General features: G+C 37.6%; 1 protein-coding gene across 11 annotated transcripts in view; it reads right to left on the reverse strand.

Annotated features, from left to right (window-relative positions):
- The window catches only part of SOCS6 (suppressor of cytokine signaling 6), a 120836-nt gene that overhangs the window by 89491 nt on the left and 6093 nt on the right, over positions 1-25252 (reverse strand). For 2 of the 11 annotated variants that reach the window (XM_032121001.1, XM_032120983.1), the window contains exons 2-3: positions 9054-9170; positions 2972-8062 (exon numbers count right to left, since the gene is read on the reverse strand). The exons of 6 other annotated variants lie outside the window; for them this stretch is intronic. In XM_032121001.1, the coding sequence (XP_031976892.1) occupies positions 6333-7937 (1605 nt within the window). In that variant the 5' untranslated portion in view covers positions 7938-8062; positions 9054-9170 and the 3' untranslated portion in view covers positions 2972-6332. Of the gene's footprint in view, positions 1-2735; positions 8063-9053; positions 9171-25252 lie in introns of those variants that run through there. 3 more of the 11 variants (XM_032120993.1, XM_032121023.1, XM_032121012.1) reach the window with 3 other exon arrangements.

The following is a 25252-nucleotide window of genomic DNA, read 5'->3' on the forward strand; positions in this document are numbered from 1 at the left end:
AGCATCTCTCCTATGAGGAAAGAATAAGAAAATTGGGATGGGTCAGCCTGAGAAGGCTGACCTAATTTTGCCCTTCCAGTACCTGAAGGGAACCTAAGAGAAAGGTGGGAGACTTTTTACTAGGGCGTGTAGTGACAGGATGAAGAGGAATGGCTTTAAACTCAAGAAAAGTAGGTTTAGATTAGCTATTAGGAAAATTCTTTTCCTTTGAGAGTGGCGAGGCACTAGAACAAGTTGCCCAGAGAAGTTGTGGATGTCCCATCCCTGGCAGTGTTCAAGGCCATGTTGGATGGGGCTCTGAGCAAACTGGTCTAGTGGAAGGTGTCCCTGCCCATGGCAAGGGGGTTGAACTAGATAATCTTTTAAGTCCCTTCCAACTCCAAGCCATTCTATGAAGTTGAACTAAGAATCTGCTCTGAGGCAGAACAACTCCTATTTCTAAGTCATTCCTCAAAGCCTAACGAATAGCCATTGGTCTCCACTCCCTACAATATCCTATTCCTACTTCACATGGCATTGACAGAAAGCAGTAGTTACTACCTTACCAGAAAAAAATCAAAGTGCATACTAATGGTGCAAAAGACGCCAAAATTGGCTGAATCTTAGCCTTTAAAAAGGAGAAACAAACAAACAAACAAACAAAAAAGAATTGACTGCAAGCAAATTGCATATGCTGGGGGAAAGTAACAAAATACGGTTTCCTAAGTAGCAAGGACTTCCACTAGATCTTGCAGCTTTTTAAGTTTTGAGGTCTTAATTGCAGAAGGTGATTTAATTCAGTCCCTGGCTGCCAAGCCCTGCTTTGGTCCCAGGGTTGTGTTATTAGACATTCAGCAAGATTTTTGCATCAGGCAGTGTCTCATTCTTTCTCTTCTACCACAACTATGAAGATTGAATGTGGGGTAGAAATAGTACTGTAGGCGTCTTGACTGCATAAAAAATACAGCTCTGTCTGGATCATGCAATTTCACAGGTGGCTGAAAAATTGCTTCTCACCTTTCACCACTTACCATGGAAACATTTGAGGGTACGTTTATTTTTCACCAAATTTCTGGCGTGAATAGAACATAGAGAAGAACATCATGCAGACCTAGTAGCAAAACCCGTGCAAGATGCCCCACATACCAGGGGAACAACCACACAATGTACTGAGCATACAGCAATACCAGCCCCAGCAGCAGGAAGTAGGAGAATGGGCTTTTCTCTTAAACAGCAAAAGCTATGAATTCGTCCTGGTTATTGTTTGAGGATTTAAGTTACAGAATAAACAGAAAAGTACATACCACTGTGGACAACGTGAACACTAATTACTTGCTACCAAGGCTGGGCTTTTAGTTTGTTTGTTTAAAAAGCCAACCCAAACCAAACAAACACCACCACTACCACACCTGGTTATAACCAAGACCTAAGCAGCTGCTGGTATTCACTTGAATTTGAGTAGTGATGCAAGTCTGAACTACATGAAAACATGTGAACAATTGCGCATATCTTTTGTAAGATAGACACTCCTTATCTTTGATCTTCTGTTGTATTTGTGTGACTTCCCAGGCTTTAAAATTTCACTCTCTTTTTATCTAGAACAGCATCAAGTGAATATATGACAATCAATACAATACCTAAATTTTTATTTTGGAGCTACGTAAGAACTATTTGGCTGCATGTAAGGCAAGAGACAATATATTACCTTTGAGGTACATCTGGATTAAATGGAGACTTTTGTTACAAATTCTGTAAATTTTTAATGGAAAAAGCCCAACTAAAATTATCAAAAACTTATCCTAATACAGTATTTATGCAGACCCTTCAAAAATCATATTCTAGTTCTATCCTGGCAAATTTATTTGTTTTGTTTTGAAAGCTAGAAATTAAAATAACTGGTATACAGAAATATTCTGAAGGTCAATTAGCAAGGGTTAAAAAATACAGTATAGTTTAAATGGTAAGCATTAAAATTTAAATGTTTAAGTCAGATACCCAAATTTTACAAGGTCTCTCAGGATTTTCTTCAGTTTTAGAACATCATTAATGTATAGAAGACTCCACAAATTTTTTTGTGAATGAAATTTTTATTTACACACTGTATCCAGAAGCAGATACATAAATCCTTATACAATTATTTTTCAAAAATGTGCAAGAAATTACTATAATTTTGTTTACAAACCAAAACACATTAAAGTCAATGGACTTTGGATAATTCACTCTGTGGCGTGCTTAGTACAAATAGGGCACACCAGGTCAGAAACAGAGAAAAGTGTAAACTACAGCAATCTGGATTGCAAGTATTAACTTCATGGCACTCCATCATCACTATAAAAATTCTTTAACCCAACAGGTATTCATAAAAAATTCCTTTAGAATTTTTCATTATCCATGTAGAATTTAGAACACTTTCCAAATACAACAATGCCATATTTTTCACATTATGAACTACCATCTAGGCCATTTTTTATTTATAAAGAATGCCTGTAATTTTTATTCTTTGCAGTCATAGAAAGATTTAAAGTAATTAAATTGGCAATCATTAATTCATCTATAGCTTAGCTCAGAATTTGAAAGTTCAGTAACAGAGAAATACTTCTCATCATAGCCCATATATTGCTGGTATGCTGTTTTAAATTTATAATTCCAGTATTCACACAGATGAAATGCATCAAAACAAAAACTGCACAGATTTTACTTAGCCCAGCAGTCAATATTCACAGAAATTGGCTTTAACAAAATGCAAAGTCAGCTCATCTGAGAACAAAGAGTTTAATTAATAATTGCATTTCTGATCCTTCTGAAAGAATTACATTTTGATAAAAAGATGGCATTCACTACGTCAACAGCAGGGTAAGTGCTATATCCTTCAAAGAGATGAAAGAATACACATCACTTTCAGTTGTTTATAACACTGGCTTACAAAACAAAACAAAAAACCACAGAGGAAATTGTGCAAATATATTATTTCCAAATACAAGGTGTTGTTCTACTCTTCTAATTGGTAAAGCAGTGTTATCAATAATGTCAATCATTTCAGATGCTCAAAAAGGAGTTTTATTTTAAAGTTTCATTTTCAAAAACATTTTTCCTCAATTCAATTGCATAAAAAGCATACCTTTTGAACCCTTAAACTCTTGTGCTGAATAAATAGCCATATTTCTACTCTATAATGATCATAGTCTGTTAGCTTTTATTCCTAGTGTATCTACTTCCAAAGGTCCCCAAAATATCCTCCATCATCTTTCTTTTATTTATCAAGGACACTTTGTTCCTCTAATTTTCACGAAGCAGAATTCAACACAATTTTTGTGGTTATTCTGAGTACTTCTAAACTGACCCATAACTAAATGTTACTGTGTTTCTTTTATGTTAATCTTTATAATAAGAAATTGTACGTATCTTTAATGTTTTCAAAGTACTTTTTCTGGGTTCCTTCTGGCTGGCCAGTTACCTCATTATGAAAAAGTACTGTGAGGTTCTGATTAAAGAAACCTGTAAAAATAAGTATTTGTGTCTACTTACTACTGATTTAAAGTATTTTGAGCTTAGTAGAAATATCACCACTATTTTTCATTTGGAAGCAAAGTGCTCTATGGTTCCTACATCCTAGACCTCAACCACTTTTAGCTGTTCCTTTCATGGTAGCTTTATGGGGGGGTGGGGAAATGACAAAGGTAACTTGACCTGATTAAGTTCACAGATGAAGGACACGGCAAGGAAGGCAATTCAAAAATGACAGCTGAAACAGAGAGGTTTTTTTTAAAAAAGCATCATTTATGAGTGAACAACTGAAATTTATAAAGGCATGGGCAAGAATTTTAGCATGTGTGTTCTTGCACATTTTTCAATTCAGCAATAAGACCAGGATATTATAGCTTCAAATATTTAGGTTTCAATGCAATGACTGCTAAATTAATGCATGTGGCATAGTATAAACATATGTTTAATGTATTCAATAGTGGTATTAAATGGCAAAGAAAATATTTAATACACTATAATCTTTCAAAGATTCTGTAGAATGCATAGGCCCTCTAGTATGGGGAAAGAATTTTTAAAGTGAAGAAAATGCCAGAGGTTTTCTTCCAAAAGTATGCATCTGAAATCCATAAAAATTATTTTCTTTTTCCTCCCCACAGACAGAATCAGAACACTGTACCATACAATAGGTTATTGTGCCTTTTTGAATTAAGTTAGTGATCCTGATTCAGGGGAGGGGGGATGGGACATGACTGGGTAGGGGGAGAAGTCAGTAGAGGAAAAAAAAGAAAACAGAATTCATCCTTTCATACATATATCTCCATGGCAGAGCCAACAAATTACATGTATAGACTGCTCTAGATTATTTTATTTTTTAAGTTTAAAACTTCATCAGACTAAAGAGGAAATCCTTATTCTCCCTCCCTTAAAAGCAAAGGCAGTCTTTACCTACCTTTAATTTTCTTTATTTTTTAGTTAAACATTATGGTCAAAAAAATAAATTAAAAAAATATAAATTTTGTCTATCAATTCAGGCAACCCAAGATGTAGTGCTACTGCACCACCTTGCAGCAATACTGTATTCACTTCTAAAGACTCATTTTAGGGGACAGAAATGCTAGATTAAATAAGGAGAAAATGACCCAAACAAGAAAGATGTATCAAAGACGGACCTTTTTTTCTAAGGTGATCTTTACTCATTAGCCACTTCTACCAGAGATGGGGAATATGACATTCTAAAATACAAACCAGGGAGTAGAGGCAGGCAAAGAAGGGCCTCTCACCAAGGCAGAGGCAGGCCTCCCTCCCAAGCCAGCTATGACCCCTTTAACAAGTAATTCATAAAAGTGATAGAACCATGAGAGAAAAGAAAACCAAACCAAACCAAAACAGGAAAATGCCATGGATTAACCTTGCATGATGAAAATATTACAGTGTAGAACCTGTACTCCCCACTGAAAGTCTATTTTTCCCTACAGAAGTTTAGAATAACTGTAAGCTTTTCAAATGCCAGAATCTTTGACAGATATCATAAACACTTACTTAATTGATTCAACATTTCATATGTCAAAACATATTTCATGACAGTAAACTGAAACATCTTCTGTGGTCACTGTATATCCAAACGCCTCTTCCCAATAATTTGAAAGGCTAGGAGAATAGCGCTTTAGAGACGCATTTTAAACATCTTCCATATAAAATGGAAGTTATCAGTCCTGTTTTTTCCTCCCCAAAGGTTATACAAAAAAGGGGAAAATTATCCAAGGGACATTAGTGTATTACTGTACTTTCTGAAGTGGAAAAAAAAGTAGAAAAATGGAAATGATAAAATTTCAAGTAGCTTGAATATAAATATGGTAGAAATCATCCTATTAGAAGTTTTACCCCATCCCCAAAATGGCTTATAAATTTACGTTCCCATAATAACAATTCCTAGAGTCCAACAAATTCAGGAAACTTCCCTCCCTCTTACTCTGCAAGAGTAAGGGGGAAGGAAAAGGAGAGAAAGAGGGGACCTGGTAGGTGTTCATTTATTTAACTGATGGCATGATTATAAAAGGTAATATTTTACAAGACCCCACCACCACAATTTCCTTCTAGGTACTATACATTGACTTTCATAGACTTTTTTTTAAAGGCCATTTTTAGAGGACAAAACACTGAGACAAGAAGAAGGCTGAACCAACCTTCTCAAAAACAAGAGTGTACAGACAGTACAAGGCTTAGGAGGAAGGCTTTTTTTTTTTTTTTCCCAAAGATATGCTGCATAACCATGTTCTTATCACACAGCTCTGTCTATATATTGGGGCTTATGTCTATAGAAATGTCTAATTATGACACTAGGAAACAGTTTTTAACTTAGATGTAAAATCAGTAATTTAGAATACCAATATGTTCTTCATCCATGGTCATTTTTTTCCAGAGTTTGTTTTAAAAGAAAAAAAAAAAAAAATCCATTCAACAAGTTTCATTTGACTTTTACTTATCGTTGAATACACATGAAATGTGCTTTCAATGCATAAAAATCACAGTGGATAGCAGCAAAGGACTTGGGGGAAATTAAGGAGAATTTGATCATTCACATTGTGATTAATCTGCACATTGATGAAAGATAGCTATTTCACACTTCTAAAAATAAACTTGAGATCATTCTTTCCAACAAAACAAAACAAGAAAAAAAAGCCTCCCAAAATACACAAAACCCCCCAAAACAAACATAAATCCAAATGCATTACTTTTCTTTTACACATAAAAATGAAATATTTTTATGGCAGCAAAAGATTTTGATAATAATGAAAGTCTGTAAACTGTAGTTCAATCTCTTTTTGTTGTTGTTGTTCCCAAAGTGCAAGATGCAAGATTCCCGTAAGCTTTCAGTAGTGCTTTTCCTGTAAATAATCCTTCATTTTGTTTGGCAAAGGCAGTTTTTGAATCAGGTCTATTCTGGTGTACTGACGTATTACAAAACGACACAGGTACTGTAAAGAGCGCACCTGCATAAACCGGGATACTGGATTTGTCAGTCTCACTGGGTAAGTTGCAGATCCAGGCAGCCGGGATCTCGAATAGCAGAAAGCTCCATTTTCAGAGTCCCTGATTGAATGTTCAATTAAGTCAACTATAGATGTATGTCCCTCCACATCTGGCTGTTCATAAAAACTAAACCTACCATTTGAGTGTTCAATTCTAGTGTGAAGAGTTTTTCCATGGGAACGAAAACTCAAACTTAAAAGATAACGATCATCAGAACTATCTCGAACGAGAAACGAGCCATCAGGCACATTAGCTAATTTTCCCTCTGCCTCCCAGCGTGTAATGGGGCCCCAGTACCATCCTTGTTTTGCAAGTTTTTTCAGTTCTTCTGTGAGACTTGTCACAACCATAGGACCGCTGTTCTGTACAGAGTCATAAACTCTTCCAACTCCTGGGGCAGTGTTAGGATCAAAATTCAAATGGCAGCGCATACTTTCAGCCACATGGGCATCTGTGCCATTTAATCCATTGAAGTTCCTTTGGATTTGATTATTCTGCATTGGAGGTAGCAAAGGTGAGAGTGGAGGGACATCGCTATGATTAACTCTTGGGCTTTGCAACATGACTCCTGTGGTACCAATCAACAAACCATTCACTGTCTGGTCCACAAAGATATCTGGTGCAACGACTACATCCTGATCCACTTGGCTCTCATCTTCATGGAAAGCATTTCCCCCCACTTGAGAAGAAACAGTCGAAACTTCCATGGGTGAGGAACTATCCAGACAGTAACTACGTGATCCTTCCAAAGGATACATTCCCTCATCTAAAGGCACAGTATACTGAATGTAGTCCTGAGGCATTAATCCAATAACTACAGGCACATGTTCATCAATATGAAGATGCAAGTCCCCGTTCTGAGATTCCGTATTTTTTAATGCATTGTTTTGTTCCTGGAACACATTTTCTGACTGCAAGTCATGGAAGTCCTTTCGAACACCATTCAGTGCTGGGCTTGGATTAGAGGAATGGACCAAGGCCTTGACTTTCACTTCCATTTTGATGCAAGTCTCTTCTGAATTTGTAGGTCGAAGGGGCCACGGAGTTGGGCTGTAATGGTGATTACGGAGGGAAGTGGATCTCAGAGGTCTTTGAGCTCGCACATCTTTGAAGGTTATTGGAGCAGATGAGGAAGAAAATGTGTCATCATCTGCAGAGCTTACAGATGGTGTGCTGCCTTTGCCTTTCTGTTTTTGTTTTGCTGAAAGCCTTCTTTTTAATGTACCCATTAAACTTTCACTTTTTGATCTATTTTTGCCTCCTTTTTCATCTTCACTATTGACTTCACAGCTAGCCAAATCTTTACCATAGCAGCTGCCAAACAAGGAGTCATCTTTTCCAAATTCACTTAGTGATGGCTGCTGAACCACTACAAAGTCACTTTCATCTTTACTTTTATTTAAGTTAAAGGACTTGCGAATTGTTTTGAGACTAATTTTCTTCATTATGACAAGTCACCAAATCCGGCTGATCAGCAGTGCTTGCAGTGATATAGCCCTAACACATGAAGAGCAGCTTCTGCTTCATTTATGTGTTTTATCCAGCCTCATTTAACTTCAAGAGCCATTTCCTGGAAACAAATACAAAACAATTAAATTCACAAAAGAAATATTTCAAAAATTATCTATAAAGGTTTCCCCCTCTCCAATAAAAACAGAAATTGCAGTACTTTAACAATGGGCATCAAATAAAAGTAAAAATAGGGAGCTGACTTTGAAACAATCAGGCTCAAAAAATGAAACTCCTATATCTGCCTTGGAGATTTCCACAACTTTATTCTGTTTTCAGCATGGTGTTTTCTGAAATGTACACATCCCTTATATCACACACACAGGCACATATATTTAATGCATTTATATATAATTTTCAAACACATAAACAGTCCTCTCTTTCAGAAGGCTCTTAAAAAAACCCCACATAAGTAACTACAGAAGATAAAACTACAGAAAACATTCTATTCAACAGAATTCCTACATGCAGGTTAAACTGTGATTGGTCCTAAAAACATGGTCGTATAAGGCTATACTTTCTCTATTCTTTCTCCATAAAGTTGAGTAATATTTAAAAGGTTACATATTTATAGGAAAACTAACTGTAGTGAAAAAATAGAGGGACATTAACAGCAAAGTAACATACATTTACAGCAAGTCCCCTCCTGAACTTCTGTGAAAGAAAATATTTCCAAACTGTTTTAGGCACAGAAAACCAAGTCAGAGGTTCTTATTGCCTAAAACTATTAGAACTTTTCTTCCTCTGGTACTTCTGCCAAGACCTAGTGGACACAGCTGTTTAAGTTCCAGCCAACTGCTCCCACCTGGCATCTTGCAGAATCAGGTACCCACAAATTTGATCTTTTAGATTTTTTTTTCTTGATTGAGGTTTGACGGTGTTTTGGGAGGGCTTGGGAGGGGCTCGGTTTATTTTGTTTTGATTTTAGCTAGACTGTCCAAAGTAAACAGCTCTGCAGAGAAAAGGATAACACATGGGAAAGAGAAGAGGGGGAAGTTGCTACTCACACAGAAGTAGGTACTACAATTAGTAGTAGCCGTTTTTCCACGTACCTCCAAATACGTGCGATGTTAGCAGCTCAACCTGCAGCAGCAAGCCTGGCTCCAGGCTAAGCATGGCAAGCTGAAGGAGTCTAAGAATCTTTCAAGAAATCTTCCAACCTTGGTGGACTGAGGGGAAAGTAAAACAGCCCTTATATATGCACTTCCCACTTTTCTCCCATGGTATCACAATACAAGCAAACCAAGAAAAACAGTGCAATGGACTGAAGTAAGTTTTATCAACTAAACAATATGGTTTTCTTAAATAAGTATTCAAAAACGGCATAAAAGCATGGAAGAACAATGATTGCTACAATCAAAGAGCAGTCCATTGGCTATTATTGTTGCCTAGCCCAACTTTTGTGGTCCCCAAAGTACACAAATGCTAAAGGATCATATCCAAAGCAAACTAAAAGGCAATGTGAAGCATCTATGTATTCTGAATTTCAAAACACCTTGAAAAATTTTAAGTAAAGTCCTGATGCTGAAGGGATGGACACTGCTCCATAAAAAGCAGAAGCAGCAAAGACTGATTTACTTGGATTGCACCCTAGTCATATCTGCAGCAACCTATTTCGAACACTGGTTCTGTGTCCTTGTCATAACTGCCAATATATCCCAAGTCCATCTTTAGAGTACATTCAGATCTTTCCATTTCATTTTTTTAATTACCAAAATAAATAACACTGTCTTTCAATGGGGAGAAACTAAAAGGTTTCTCTTGTCTGTAAACTGATTTACTTTCTATCAGCAAAGAACAAACATGACCAAAACACTTGCTTCCTAGACAAAAGACTAAGAATCAATTACTTGCTATAAATGAATATTAAGACCTTAAAAAACCAGAACCAGTATTTTATGATACATTCACTAGTTATTTTCCACTTTTAACATGATACCTGTTGTATCAGGAGTCATGAAACCCTAAAACACCATACGCCAGTTACACAATTTGAAGACAATCCTGAGTTATGTGTATGAATTTTCAAAAGTTAAAACACTATTTTACTTTCCTACAAATGCAGATAAAGGGAGACTTACATGTCAATTAAAAGGAGACTCAAAATGTCAACGACCTTCTATTCCTAAATCATTTGGATTTTGCCACCTTTCCAATTTGCAGAACTCTTTGTCATCTGTAACTAAATGAACCTACAAAATGAGTGAAAATTACAACTTCAGGATTCCATGCTTCTCCTAAACTAACAAAGTCAGAGGATTGATTCATTTGACAAATTTAACTGTGCTTTTGTGTATGTAGTACCAGAAGCCTGGGAACTGTCACATTAGCTCCACCTGTGAAATCCAGTGTTCTCCAACTGCTTCTGACATCCACAAGCTGACACTATTTCCACTTTTCCAGAAATATCCCCGCCTCCTTGTGGAAGGTACTGTCTGCAGATACCGATATCTTCACTCTTATGACCAGCGACAGGACTTGAGGAAACAGCATGAAGCTGAGTCAGGGGAGATTTAGGTTAGATACCAGGAAAATGTTTTCCACCCTGAGGATGGTTGGGCACTGGAACAGGCTCTCCAGGGAAGTGGTCAGAGAACAAAGCCTGACAGAGTTCAAGAAGTGTTTGGACAATGCTTTCAAGGCACACAGTGTGATTCTTGGGGTGTCCTGCAGAGAGCCAGGAGCTGGATTCAATTATCCTGATGGGTCCCTTCCAACTCAGTATATTCTAGATTCTATAAAATGCATGGCTCATTAGTTGTATCCTTGTAAAAATTAATGTCAAGATATAAGAATGGTTTGATAATCAACTGCAAAGCACATTAACAACATGCATCTATCCAGAAGCCCAGTCCATTCATGCATGAGAAGGTGACAAAAATCTAGTGACAGCCCAGGTCGAAGCTCTCCAAACTAAACTGAACAGACTCACACCATGAGAGCATGTCTCTAAACAAGTCTTCCACGAGACCCACTCTATGATACCTCCTACACATATTTTATCCAAGACAGGAGAAAATAAATACACCCTGAAGTCAAATACCCTAACTGATCCTGATACTCCTGATACTCCTCTCTGCAGATACTTAAAAAGTACCAGCTAATTCTGCATTGCACATCAGTGCGTTTAAAAACGCTGTATAAAGAGCCCTCAATATATGATACACTCATATGCTTGCAAATCTAGAATTCTTTGCAGCCTGCATCTAATAGAGCTGGAGCAGAAGAGCCCCAGCATACACCCCTTCCTGGAATAAATTAAAATGAATTATGCAACTTCTTCACAACCCTCAGCACAGCAACAGCTTCACTAGTATTTTGCATGAATTGCAGCATGACTGAAGTCTCCAACCAATGTGCTCTTCCAGTGCCATCTGCTGTACAGTGAATTAGACAGCCTAACAAGAGACACCTTTAAAAATTCTTCTGGCAGATATTTGCACCTATAAACAGGCTTGAACTCTACCAATGTATTCCCAAAGCCTGATGGCTATGTGTGCAGAAACACCTGGAACACACAGACTGAAAATGAGAGATTCATCAAATCCAGAAAGAGAATGAGATCGTAATGCACATAATAATGCAGTAGAATGAAATTCAAACTTATGAACTTTCATCACAAATTCTGCATCTCAGAACCTTTAATACTATGCAGTTTGACAAAATACAGGCCAGGCCTCTGGACAAAAATGACCAGGTTACTACCCAGCAAACACCATGCCCCCTCTGTGCACACAAAAATAATGAAAACTAAACTTGGAGGAAGAGCAACATTTATCAATCACATACAAATGTGAAATTATTAGTGAAGATAATTTGGGCTAAAAGTTCACTTTACAGGCTGCTTCTTGGAAACCTGAAGAGCAGGCCATGCAATCGTACATTAATTATTATGGTGGCCAGCACTGATGTATGAAAAATTATGAAAGTTTTAAATATATATCAGTTTCTGCAAATCTAGTTTGAATATTCCAGCATTTCAGAGTAGTTTCAGTTTGATGCTACAAAATGCTTTCAGTAGATTGGAATTGCATATCTTTCTCGAAGAAGTGTTTGCAAAAGTATACCAACAAAAAAGTTTGATTATATTTATGCTGTCTTTATTAATTTCTTATCTTTCCACACTTTTATGTTAGGCACATTTATTTCCTGAGACAAATACTATAAACAATGCTGCCAAAATGCAGTACAATAGAAATAAACTAGGATTAACTTTTAGGAGTGAGGACAGAGAACATCATACTGGAAACATAAAGCAAAATACAACTCATGTCTGAACAAAGAATTGTCCTTAAAAAGTTTAATAAAAATATCATCACAAAAATTACTTCAAATTATTAAGTCAACGCTACTTCAGATAACTTTTCTAAAATAAATGTTAATCTGCTTATTTATTTCCATAAAGTGAAACAGTTGAGCACTGAACTTGATTTTTTTAACCCACATCATCCTACATCATTCTCGAAAAGTCTGTCTTTCACTTAGAAATATATATGTATTCTTATACTGGATCATCATAAGACTTACATAATTTACAATTTCAATTTATTGTATTTTAACATAAAGCTTTATATTAAGAAAATAACTAAGAATACCTTGAAAGTTATAAGTTTCTGCATTCCTGGCACAACAAGCACTAGGTTCTCATCACAGGCAGATAATGAAGCCTATTCTAATCTGCAGAAGTGTAAGGTGTCATTCCCCTGCTGTCCCCAAATTCTCACTGAAATATACTCATGCATTCTTTGGAAGAATGTGTCAAAAACAGCATCTTAAGGTAATGCCAATTTCAAGTGCTATATTTTAGAAATTCATAAGTGTCTAAATTTTCTCCAAAGATGCTAAATCTATTCATGTGTATTATTAAGGAGTTGCTCTCCATACCCATTCCCATCAATTTTACTTCAGTACTGAAGCCTGTATCACTGGAAGTTTTTCTTCAAACCAGTATACAAAATACTGACTCGAGGTATTTCCTGGTATGTACTTAGAGTTTCAGGCTATATGAGTACAGAAACTATACAAAATACTCATTAAATAAAGAGAGATTCAATATCTACTTCAAACACCATCAGTTTCTAAAAGAACATACACACTTCATGGCAACTTTTGGCTTTTTCGCTATACATGCCATAAGCACACTGAAGATGATGAGGTTTTTCCCTTCCCTGAGCTTCAGGTAAATTCCTACATTGTACTGCTTTTTAGTAAGAGTGTTTAAATGAAATAATCTAAATTCCATTGCATACTCTTCTACCTTGAAAACAACAAAAAAGGTAGATGGTTTCAGCAGTGGCTTGCTTGCTAATGGATGAACACTGTCCTAATATGACTGCAAATTTTATAAAAGCCCTTCTGACCTGCATGCCTGCTTTTCTAGTGACCGCAAGGCTCAGATGTACAACTTCACATAAATTTGGAACAAGGGAAAAACAGATGAGAAGCTCATCTGAAAGTTCATTACACTTATAACAATTCAAGAGTACTTAAAGCCTCCTATTTTTAAGCTAACTAATCAAAGACCTGAACACTGAGTTTTTCACCACAAATTTAAATTTCTATCCTCTAAGATTTGAGCAGCTGAGAAAAGTATGGTCAACCTCTCTAGAGGCCAATATAATTGAACAGGTTTTATACAGATCACAATTTAAAACAAACCAACCAACCAACAGTAAGTCATGTCATTTAGTCGTATCATCTGTCCAATTTTACTTCCTCTTTTTACAAAGCTTAAAGAGAAAACAGTCCATGGGCACTACTGTTCTAACACCGTATAGAGTAACCCTAATCACTAGCAACCTTTAGCAGTGAATAACCGAGGTACACCTTTAGTAATATGTAGAAAAGTGGGGTAAATTAATAATGAAAACTTGACACAAAGGAATTTTTCTTTGTCACTTCTGGTTATGGGAATTAAATGTATGCAAAACCAGGAACACAGCCACTGGAAAAGTCCAAATACCTTGATTGTTTGTCCCTGGCCTGCTGTTGAAAAAAAATGCTCTTTTAACATTTAGATTTCTCTGATTTTTTTTTTCCTTTTTTTTTTTTTTGAACACTACTTAATCCATGAGTGCTTGCAATAAGTCCTGTTCTTTCCCATATTTGGTTGCAGAACAGAATATTTCTATCTGATTGGTGGTTTTCCTCTGGGGAGTAACTTAAGGGTGTTAAATGGCATCTCTATTACGGTTCATATGTGTATATACAGTCTTGTAACTACAATAATTTCATCACTAGAATAGCCAAACCCAGTTACTAATATTAACAGCCCTCAGCCAAAGTTACATCTCTGTTACTCAAGGATGGCTGGCTGGGATCCATGTCTGCTCCCCAGCTACCATAGGCACACTAATGTGGGGGTGTTAAAGTGAAGTCAGCACCAGTTGGTGTCGGCTCAAGAACACACACAATGTCACGATACCAGAGCTGCTGTTGGAGGAGGAAGCTCCAGGGAAGCTGGGTGGATGACAGCCAATAACCACTTCAGCCATTCCTGCTAGATCTCTCACAAACTGAGAATCAACACCCAAACAGGGAAACAAGCTGACTGTACTTTTCATACATTTACTAAAAGACAGACACAAGTACCACCTTTCATCACTTTCTTTTAAGCAAATATAAGATAATAAAGCATACTGCTAACAGATTGTTTGAAGTATGGGGAAAAAACATCAGGAAAATGAAGCCACAATTTGGCTCTAAGATCCTGATTAACAGTGAGGGGGAAAAGGAGCAACCAAAAATAACCCAGTAGTTCTATTTATGCCAAGGCACTAAAAAAGAAAAAAGTGGAACATTTTTGATGAATCTAATGGGAGAAGTCACTAAAGAAACCTGCTATGTTCATGCGTTTCAATGCAGGAAATCACATCCATTGAGTGCAAATAAACCTTTGCTTTTAGTTTTCACACAGCTGTGCAGAAGCAGACGAAGAATGAGAATAATGCTCAGTCAGGCTCTGTTTTCATTTCTTACTATTTTAGAAGAATGTAGCAGCCAGCCTTGCAGCAGACTGTCTGTCAGCAAAAATTAAGTTTAGTTTCATAAGCAAAGGTTAGACTTCCTGGGAGATAATGCATGAGAATTCCTTTCCTTTCCAACTAAGGGTCCATCCCTCACTCCATTCTGACAGAAGATAAATACACGAAAATGTTTCCCCTCTGTTGTAATGTAATGGGGTAGCCTCAGCATGATAACAAGGAGGATTTATGCTTATCCAAGATATTTATTCAATCCTCTTAAACCATAACACAGTTAGGAGTCCGAAAAGTTGTAAAACGATAATGCTCTACAAACCAGCATTTCATTTAACAATGTGGACTGACATCATATTTTGTAAAAGGAATAAATTTTGAAACATTTTTGCTCTAAGATGGCAAGGAACAGATTCTGCGCCTACGTATTTGAGAACAACATAAGTGTTTGAAATTAATATTGTGAAAATGAAAGGAAGAATGGGAAAAACACAGTAAAAACAAAAAAAAAATGCATTTCTATGCTTCTTCTCATTGAGAAGTATGCATAAATATCTAAATTCTGGAACGTGTGTTGAAAAGAACATAACCTATGTCATTGTATGGATGCAGGTACTAAAACCCAAATCTGAATGCAGTTTGGTTTCAGGATCCTGAAGCATTTCCAAATGTAATTTTAGAAATGCTGTCCCATCCATTCAAAGCATATACCAGAAAGACAGAAATAATAAAGCAGACCATTCTCTCAAATTGATTTTTTTGTGGTCAGCAATAATCTGACCACTCTTATGTTAGTGACCAAATAATGTAATTGTGAGAAAGACTTTTCCAGCCCTTCCCAAAAAAGGAAAGAAAGCCCTCAGCAGACATGCAACAGCTAAATATTACCACTTCACATTGACTTATATTGATTTTGGTTTCGCTTTCAAAGTTCGGGCTGGTGTTTCTACAGCAAGCAGAGAAACACTGTTACTGTGTACCACTTCCAAAACACAAATCAAGACAGCTGAAAAGGGCCTGCTGCAAACAAATATTTTGATGAGGAAACATAAAACAGGTACCACGAATTATCTTTTCCTACTGTGCTATCAGAACAGACATTCAACTTACCAGGCCAAACCTCTGTTACCAGTGAACCCCCCAGCATGAGGGGCATATACCAAATGGGCAATACAGAAAGACACCACTCCATTAACACATAAAGCTGCATTATGTGTTTGTTTCCTGCCTCCATGGAAAAAAAAAACCACTAGAAAATAAAAGGGACAATACGGTGAGGAGAAAGAGGAAAATACAGGAAAAGTAATAGAAAAAGAAGCCTCTCATACCATATGGTACCATTACAGAGACAATTATTCTAGGAGGTATTGAAAAACACCTGGAGGACAACTCAGTCATTGGTCATAGCCAGCACAGAGTCATGAGAGGAAAAGTTCTGCTTGTCAAACCTGATTTCCCTTTATGACAAGGTAACCCACCTAGGTAATCAAAGAAAGCAAAGTGATGTTATCTTTTTGGACTTCAGCAAAGCTTTTGACACTGTCACAGGATCCTTCAGGACAAAATGTCCAGCACACAGCTGGATAAACTCAGCATGCGATGGGTGAGCAACTGGCTCATGGGTCTGGCACAAAGAGTTATAGTGAATGGGCTGACATCACATTGGTGACCTCTCACCAGTGGGTCTCTGCAGGGGTCCATCCTCGGCCCTGTGCTTCTTTCAACATCTTTATAAATGACTTGGATGCAGGACTGGAAAGGACACTGAGCAAGTTTGCAGATGACACAAAATTGGGAAGAGCAGAGAGGTCCTGCAGAGAGACCTTGACAAATTAGAGGTCTGGGCAATCACCAACCATACAAGTTTAACAAGGGCAAGTGCCTGATTCTGCACCTAGGATGGGGTAACCCTGGATGTACGGACAAACTGGGGAATGAGAGGCTGGAAAGCAGTGCCACAGAAAGGGGCTTGGGGGTCCTGGTCGATGGCAAGCTGAATCTGAGTCAGAAGTGCCCTGGCAGCCAGGAGAGCCAAGTGTGTCCTGGGGGCATCAGGCACAGCATCGCCAGCTGGGCAAGGGAGGGGATTGTCCTGCTCTGCTCTGCACTGGGGCAGCCTCACCTCGAGTGCTGGGGACAGGTTTGGGTGGGTATATAGGAAAGATATTAAGCTGTTAATAGAGCATTCAAAGGAGGGCCACGAGGATGGTGAAGGGCCTTGAGAGGGAGCCGCATGAGGAGCGGCTGAGGTCACTTGGTCTGTTCAGCCTGGAGGAGACTGAGGGGAGACTTCACTGCAGTCTACAACTTCCTCCGGAGGGGAAGAGCAGGGGCAGACACTGATCTCTTCTCTGTGGTGACCAGGGACAGGACCCAAGGGAATGGAAAGAAGATTGTTGGTGGGGGAGGGGTTAGGTGGGATATTAGAAAAAGGTTTTTCACCCAGACGGTTGAGCCCTGGAACAGACTCCCCAGGGCAGTGGTCACAGCACCAAGCCTGACAGTTCAAGATGTGTCACATTGTGTAACTCTGGGTCTGTCCTGCATAGGGCCAGAAGCTGGACTTTGATGATCCTTGTGAGTCCCTTCCAACTCAGAATATTCTGTGATTCGTATTTCTGCTGAAAATTAAAAGGGTTTACACAGCATAACTACATATGTCACTATACTACAAATTTTTAAATATTGCCATTCTCCCTAAATTATGAGTTGTTAATTTGTTACAGTCATCTTTTTTGCTTCTGCCTGTCCCAGTCACCTGATGTGAAAATGAAGGTAGAGGAAGTAATTTCAACATACTATAGCACCAAGCAAGCATGACTGACAATTTTGCTTTCTTTAAGATGCAATATGGGATACTGTCTTCTTGAGGAGCAAAAATGAGAAAACAACATATCAGGAGAGCTGTGAAGTCACATCCACAAGGAAAAAACCAAAACCAAACCAAACCAACCCTACAACACAACAAACCCAAAACATAGCTAAACCTAACTTTTATTTTAAACACCTCACTAGCCACACTATCTAGCCAACAGGGGGCTTCAGAGCCCATGTTTGTAAAACAATATCTTCACCAGCAAGTGGTAAACTGCTCACTTTCCCACTTACATTTATGTCATTTATGCTTATCTGACAGACAACCAGAAACATATATAATTGGCCTTTATTCCTACAAATAACATCCACCTGGCATCAAAGATATTAAAAAAAACAGAAAAAAAACCCCATATCTGCACAAATTAGCTCCAGGTAATACGATTACTTTCGAAATATTATTAGTGGGAAAAAAAAAAAAAACCTTTTTAAAAATACCCCAAAAACTTAGTAACTAAATTTGAATTATTGCTTTAAGAATTTAATTATCTAACATATTCCAGTAGTAACAAAAGAAACACTGTTAAAGTCTAAAAGACAAATACATTAGATAGAGATTTGTCTACCAAATACACAAGCTAAAACAAAAGCACCTGAAATAATTTTTCAAGCTAGATAGCGACTGGTTTGAAAATTAGCTATACAGAAAAAGAGGATTCAATTTTTCTATCATATGCAGCACAGTCATGTTCTGCAGCTGGAGAAACTGGAAGATTAATTTTCCTATTTTTCAGCTCTTCTAGGAGGTCAGAACATACAGCAACACACTGCAGCCTTACGCCATCGTGTACCATTCCGTCTTGGATCTCATGACTGAGGCTGACTCCAAATTAATCCCCCTGCTATAGTTTTTCACTGAGGATGAATGACCCTTTGAACTTGTATGACCAGGTAGAATCTCCAATGTTTTTACAACTATCACCCCCACCTGCTTCCACCAGGCCATTTTCAACAAGAATAAAAGCTTTCTTTCCTTAGAAGATAACACTCTATGCTCTCAATTCAAGCTAAGATGCAGCAATTCTTTATGAGACAGTTAACCCTCTACATAAATTGAAGGATTAAATGAACCCATTTATGGTCTGAGGGAAAGAATACAGTGTCTTGATTAAAGAGAAATAAAAGTGGAAAGATCTCCCACAACATCTGTACAGAGTTCACACATGCAGAGATATCTCCAAGCATGCTGAGGAGGAAGAAGCAGCTAATAAAGACAATCCCCAGAATCACAGACAACATTATTCACCAAATTATCAGAGAGAAATACAATGTATTTGCTACACGGATGTCACAAAGGTCCACCATTACCCTCCAGACAAAAATGTTTACTGTCAATATTACATAATACTTGCCTCACATCAAGGCATTTGGTTGCCATACGACTCAAAGATTTAATAAGTTTTCAACCTGCAGACTGCTACCTCTACGGCTTTCCTGTTTTGTGCACACCAAATCAGTTTGTATCTTTAAGTTCTAACAGTGGAAAATTCCAGCAGAATACAAACACCAACAACTGATACTATTCACATGTGCATTGTGAAAGAAAGCTAATTTTGTGAAATTATCACAGATTTCTTCCATTCTTTTTTTTTTAATTAAAGACAGCAACATTTTTCCAAAGCAATAACCAATTGTGTTACTACAATGCATACATAACATACATATAATTTGAAAGTGTATGAATCCTTTCAGTAAAATTCCTTGAAAAGAGAAGTAGATATTCATTGAACTATGAACGACTTGGGATGACAAGGCATTGGCTACATTTAAACAATAATTACATTTAGGCAATCAAGGTCATTCTAATCCCTGAAATAACAACGAATACGTAAAATACTGTAACAGAGTGTCTCATATAAAGTAAGAGGCTACTATTCAAGAAACTAAGCTCCCTAGTCACTTCTCAAAAGTTCAGAATTAAACTCACATTCAGAGACTATTGTTTGTTTTAGCATTACTTCCTATAGAAAGAAAACCCAACCATGCAAGGCTTCTGTGTATGCCCTGCAGCCCCTCGAGGGCTGCCTGATGAAGTTTTATCCAATAAGCAGATAGGCAGTGTCCCAGCTGAGAGAGCAGCCATGGAAAAAATTCATATATTCTTACATAGACAAAAATTCAAGGGCATTTCTAAATACAGGAAAAGCTTTCTCTGGAACTCAAAAACTATGTTGAAAACCAAGGAGAAAAGTGGCATGAAACAACTCCATTTCTCAGAGAAATGCTGTTCACAAAAAACTGTTTCATTGTAACATAAAAATGTTTACCTCTGACCTTAAAGATACCACCCACATTCACAAGAAGCAAAAGTGATTTGTTACTGTGACCTGTTTTTCAATTCTGGTTAACAGTTAAAAAGAGAAAGGCTTAGGAGATACTTTTTATATCACTGTGGTAAGAAACCAGTAGCACAAATTATTAAACTTTAAAAACATTTTCTATGTATCATATTAATTCAAAATTTGGGAGTCTTTATTACTAAAATAATCTCTAAGTTCCACTAATTTTACTTTCTTGAAAATTTAAGATATTATCACTAAAATAATCACAGACAACTTCTCTCAGCAAGTAAAATGCTTTGTGTTTCCCCTCTTAAACAGCATAGTGAGAAAAGTCATTTTATATCCTTTATCTGAACCATTTAGATAGGAAACATAGTAGACAATTTCATTCATGAGGTTCAAAGTCCAAGAACTCAGAAGCTAAGAAAAGCCAGAAGAGTTTCCTGACCAGTTCTCTGTCTTCTCTCACATGTGGGACAAAAATGTTTATATTAATGCTGCTCTCCAACATCCTTTAAAATGTATAGTCCTACCATTTACTTACAGTACACCAATTAAGCTCGAAATTCCAGACAAAATTATTGGCTTCATTAAGGAAATTTTTGCTGCTTCTATATCTAACACTTAAATGTTAGAGCACATGCACTTGATGCTCTGTTCAAAACTTCATGAGTCACAACGTAGAGAGCTTATATTCCACTTTTTTTAGAAGGATTCATAAGCTGAATAATATAGACCATCAGGCAAAATAAAGGTAATTTAATTCTGACACCTAAATTTTTAATTCACATAATGTGGAGTTATGGGGGAAAGTGGTGAAACTCTTAGGGTTTTTAGAAAACACCTACCTACCTAAATCTGAAATCTCCCCCACCTCTCTAAAATGGCAGCGGAACAAAATGAGTGCAGCTCCAGGAGTTGAGCGCAACAGCAAATTGTCTTGTGCTGCAAGCGGTCAGTCAAAGCTTGTGGTCCCTTTCAGGGCTTTGTTGACAATGGAGGAGTCAGTCAAACACACGAGGTTGGGTTTCATCATTCTTTTGAGATATACCAAACCTTTCAGTAACTTCCTATCACTGTCCTCAAGTCATGATTCAACTTCCTGTCTTCTTTAAAACTTCACAATTCAGCAGATATTTTACAAAGTCCTTGCAGCCCAGTTGTTTTGTTTATCAAAGCAGTAAGCAAACTAATAACCCATATTACAGTACTGAGATGTATCAGGTAGCAGGATGAGGAGCAGAAGATCCATCAGTAGTATGTAGCTAAAGATGTTAAAAAGATGCAGAAAAAAATAAAAGCAAACCACCAAAGTTATGGAGGAGGGTAACAAAAAAAACAAAACTAATCCCCCTCTCCCCACAAAAAAAGCAGCAAAAACCAAACACCTTTCAAGGTTAGTTCCAAACCATTAATTAAAGTGATTAAAGTGCAAACCACAATAAAAGCAAATTCAGACAAACAAATAGGCCAAGGCCCAGAGTTTAAGCTTTATGACACGAGCTCTGAGTTGGCTAAACTGGTGTCACTAGCATGGCACAAAGCATTCTCACAACCCCTACCATGTTCTGCTTGTAACACAACAGATCTGACCGAGGTTGATGGCCTGCTTTCCAAAAATACAATTGAAAGCAAAGTACATTTTGACAAACCGCAAAGGTCAGAACTGCAACTACTCTTACCTGAAATAGAGATAAGAAATCTGACTTTTGTCCAAATTAGGATTATTTTTCCAGTATCTAAGCATAAGCAACCCCTCTAAGAATCTACAGGAGCTGCAAGTACTTTGGGCATACTACAACAGTCAGGTTCTGTAAAACTTTCACAAACATGAGGACCTTTGTTGTTCATGAAAATCCTTCTCCCTACACATACAGGGAGCAGCTTAACCTAGGAAGTACCAGAATTTCAGAGAGATTTTTTCTCTTTTAATTAAAAGCTCCTCAGTAGCCTTTAGCCTTATCTTTTGTATATAAAAAGCAGAAGTACTTAGTGTTAACAGAACAGTAACAGTGGCTGCCTCGTGGTCAACACCTTTACCCACACATCTAAAACTGTCCATCATCACACAGAATCATGCCACCTAGAATTCAGTGGCAACCACAACTTTTTATGGACATCATGAGACGTGAAAGCATGATCATACTATCCCTCTGGATCACATAAGGAGCTTGCACCAATGCAAATCAAACTACAAAGTCTAATAACTTGAACAGTGGTCCTAGACACCATGAAAGGAGATTCCCACTTATTCTTAAGATACCCTAGTGTGCAGCAACAGTTTCAGATGCAGGATGAATTGGGACAGAAAGTCAGACTCAGGTTTTCCCTCTTCAAAGCAGTTGCATACTCCACTGGAATGAGAAAAGCACACTATCTAGACCATTCATTTTCAGCTCTGTTAATCTTCTGCAGAACAGCTTTAGAAGAAGGAATAGAAATCTTTTCACACTACAGAGCAGCCAAAAGGCTGGTGTTCAGGGTAGTCCTCATACAGAAAGGACAGAAGTGGAAAATTTCTGTGGCTATCTCACATTCTGAATGAGGGCTCTACCTAACAAGTTGTTATATCCTATATTTTTACATCACTGGGAAATGCAGCCTGTATTGCTAGCAGTCTGTGAAACCAGTACATGCAAATGACAAAGGAATTTTTAGCTACATACTTTTGCATTTAATACCATATTTCACTGAAGATACATTTTTTCCATCACATGGATGCTGGTCCAGATGTCCACCTATTATCTATGGCCCTAAATAAATAACAGTGACAACAATCTACTTCACTCACACACACTTGGGAATCCATTTTAAGGGCAAAAGAGCATTTAATACATCGAGTGTAAGGAACCCACTCTTTCATAGTTGCATCTCACTTCTATTTGGTAGCACCCATACTATTTAATGAGGTACATTCAACTGAGATTGTCAAACAGTATCAGCTACAGAAAGATAGTCTTTCATAGCCAGGAAAAGAGATCCAATCAGTGAAACAGAAAGCAAGGTTTATTCTACAGACAAGCCAGCACAACACAACAAACAAGAAGGCAAGGCGTGGAGGAACAGAACTTCCTTCTCCTTGTTTAAAGATTGGGGGATCTTGAGTCAGGTAGTGTCCAAGGGGAAATCTTTCTGAGTACCTCTAATTAAGCAGTCTCTCCTGGAACACACTCCAGTAGCAGAACCTAGATCAGTGAAGCTCTAAGCACTATGTACCCACTGATCCCCCATGTGGCCTGGCTGCCCCTCCAAGGTCTTAGGACCCACTGCAGAGAGTAATCCAAGCTCTGCATTTCAGAAAGTGAGAATGCAAAACACAGCTTATTGAAAATATTTCCTTCCCCATTTTCCCTGGCAGGAGGCCCAATAAGAACAGAGTAAATTAATTATCTTCTTTACAGCTTAGAGTCTATCCACACATGGGAAACAGGAGACATGGTTGTGCTCAAAGTACTGTCAAATACACAGGGTAAGCACACCTGTAGAGAGAGTATTATCTCCAGCTAATCTTAAAAAATTACTGTAACATCTTGTTTCCACTAAACCAGAAGGCGAAACATTAAATAAATTTCTAAATTCACAGTCCTTTTAAGTCCAAGGGCGCTTTTAAGAAGGCACATACCAAAATGCTGCACAACTTGCACACTGACCAGAATAGGAACAGAATTTTGACTGCACAGGCAAAGCTGCTTAGCCATCCTTTTCACAAAGTCCTGACTCGTCACAGCAAAACCTTTCTACAGGACTACACCAGTTCTGACAAAGCTTACTCTACAAGCAAATTTTCTCATTTTGGGTCAAAATGAGAGACTCTTAATTATTCATGATTAAAATTGCGAAGTTCTTTTTTACCTCCTACACCTACACTCTAATCATCTGCAGACAGAAACAGCCCACTATCCCAACCAGCAAATATGATGGAGAATATTTTAATTGCAGTTTTTAGGCAGACACGGCTTTGTCCTGATGCACACTCGAAGATGTTTGGTTGGGGTTGTGGTGGTTTTTTAAAAATAATGTTGCCAGCAACAGGAAATCATCTTGCACTTAGCCCTAAACTATCTGATTCTGCTAATATTCTGTCCTAACCCAACAAAGATTAATTAACTGGGAGCAGATATTTAACTCAATGGGATTCCTCACTGTACATTGTATTCAGCTTGCACATAAAAAAACTGGGCCTTATATTGAGCATCAGTGTATAAATTCTCACACGCAGGATCTAAGATAAAATTTTCACTGTCTGTATGAAGTAATGTGCTCTATCAGATTTACACTCAAAGCCCTTAAGATAGCTATCTCCAGAGCAAGGTCAAATTTCTGCAGAGCCAGGAGTATAGAAGCCTGGCTGCAAAAGCTAGTTATGCTTCAAAGTTCAACCATGAACAAAAGTCATGTACATGCACACCGACTTTTTTTCTCCTGTTCTGACATAAGTTTAAAGACACACTATAAATAAAATGGAAAAAAAAAAAGTATTAGTCCAATTAAAAAAAAAAAAAGACGAGAGGATACATACTTTTCAATGCTGATACATAGAACTTCAGTTCCTTTTTTTCCCCGTCAAACAACATTTAAAACATTGCAGATTCCAAAAGCACTTATTTTTGTAATACACAGGACACCTGAGTCAGTACTGATATAACAACTTCCATTCACTGTCTTCTTCTGATCATCACTGGATTAGACAGCAACTCAGACCAGTACTGGTGGAGAATATAGACTCTCTTATCCCTGCAGTAAGGGAGCACAGAATATTTACATTTACATCAAGTATTTTCCCAAGTAACTAGATTTTTTGCACAAAATAATGCCAAAGGCCTATGGCTAATAATTTATTACTTCTCAGCATTACTTACTACTAACCAGTAGCTCTTTTCATTTCAAAAGCCAAAAAGAGGAGGAAAGTCAGTGTTTCAGAGTGCATTGATCAGCACTGGTTTTGCCTCTGTTTTCCACTAAAGAGAGAACAGGGAGGGGAAGGAATAAAAAAAGCCACAAGGCACCTACCTTACACAGACCCAGACTTAAGCTCTTACACATAACTTAGTGACTCGTACCTCTGAATGCACAAACCAACTATTCTAGAGCCAGTCTCCTCAGGCTGACCAAAATTCC

This window comes from Corvus moneduloides, chromosome 1 (assembly GCF_009650955.1).
Source record: "Corvus moneduloides isolate bCorMon1 chromosome 1, bCorMon1.pri, whole genome shotgun sequence".
NCBI classification, from domain to species: Eukaryota; Metazoa; Chordata; class Aves; order Passeriformes; family Corvidae; genus Corvus; species Corvus moneduloides.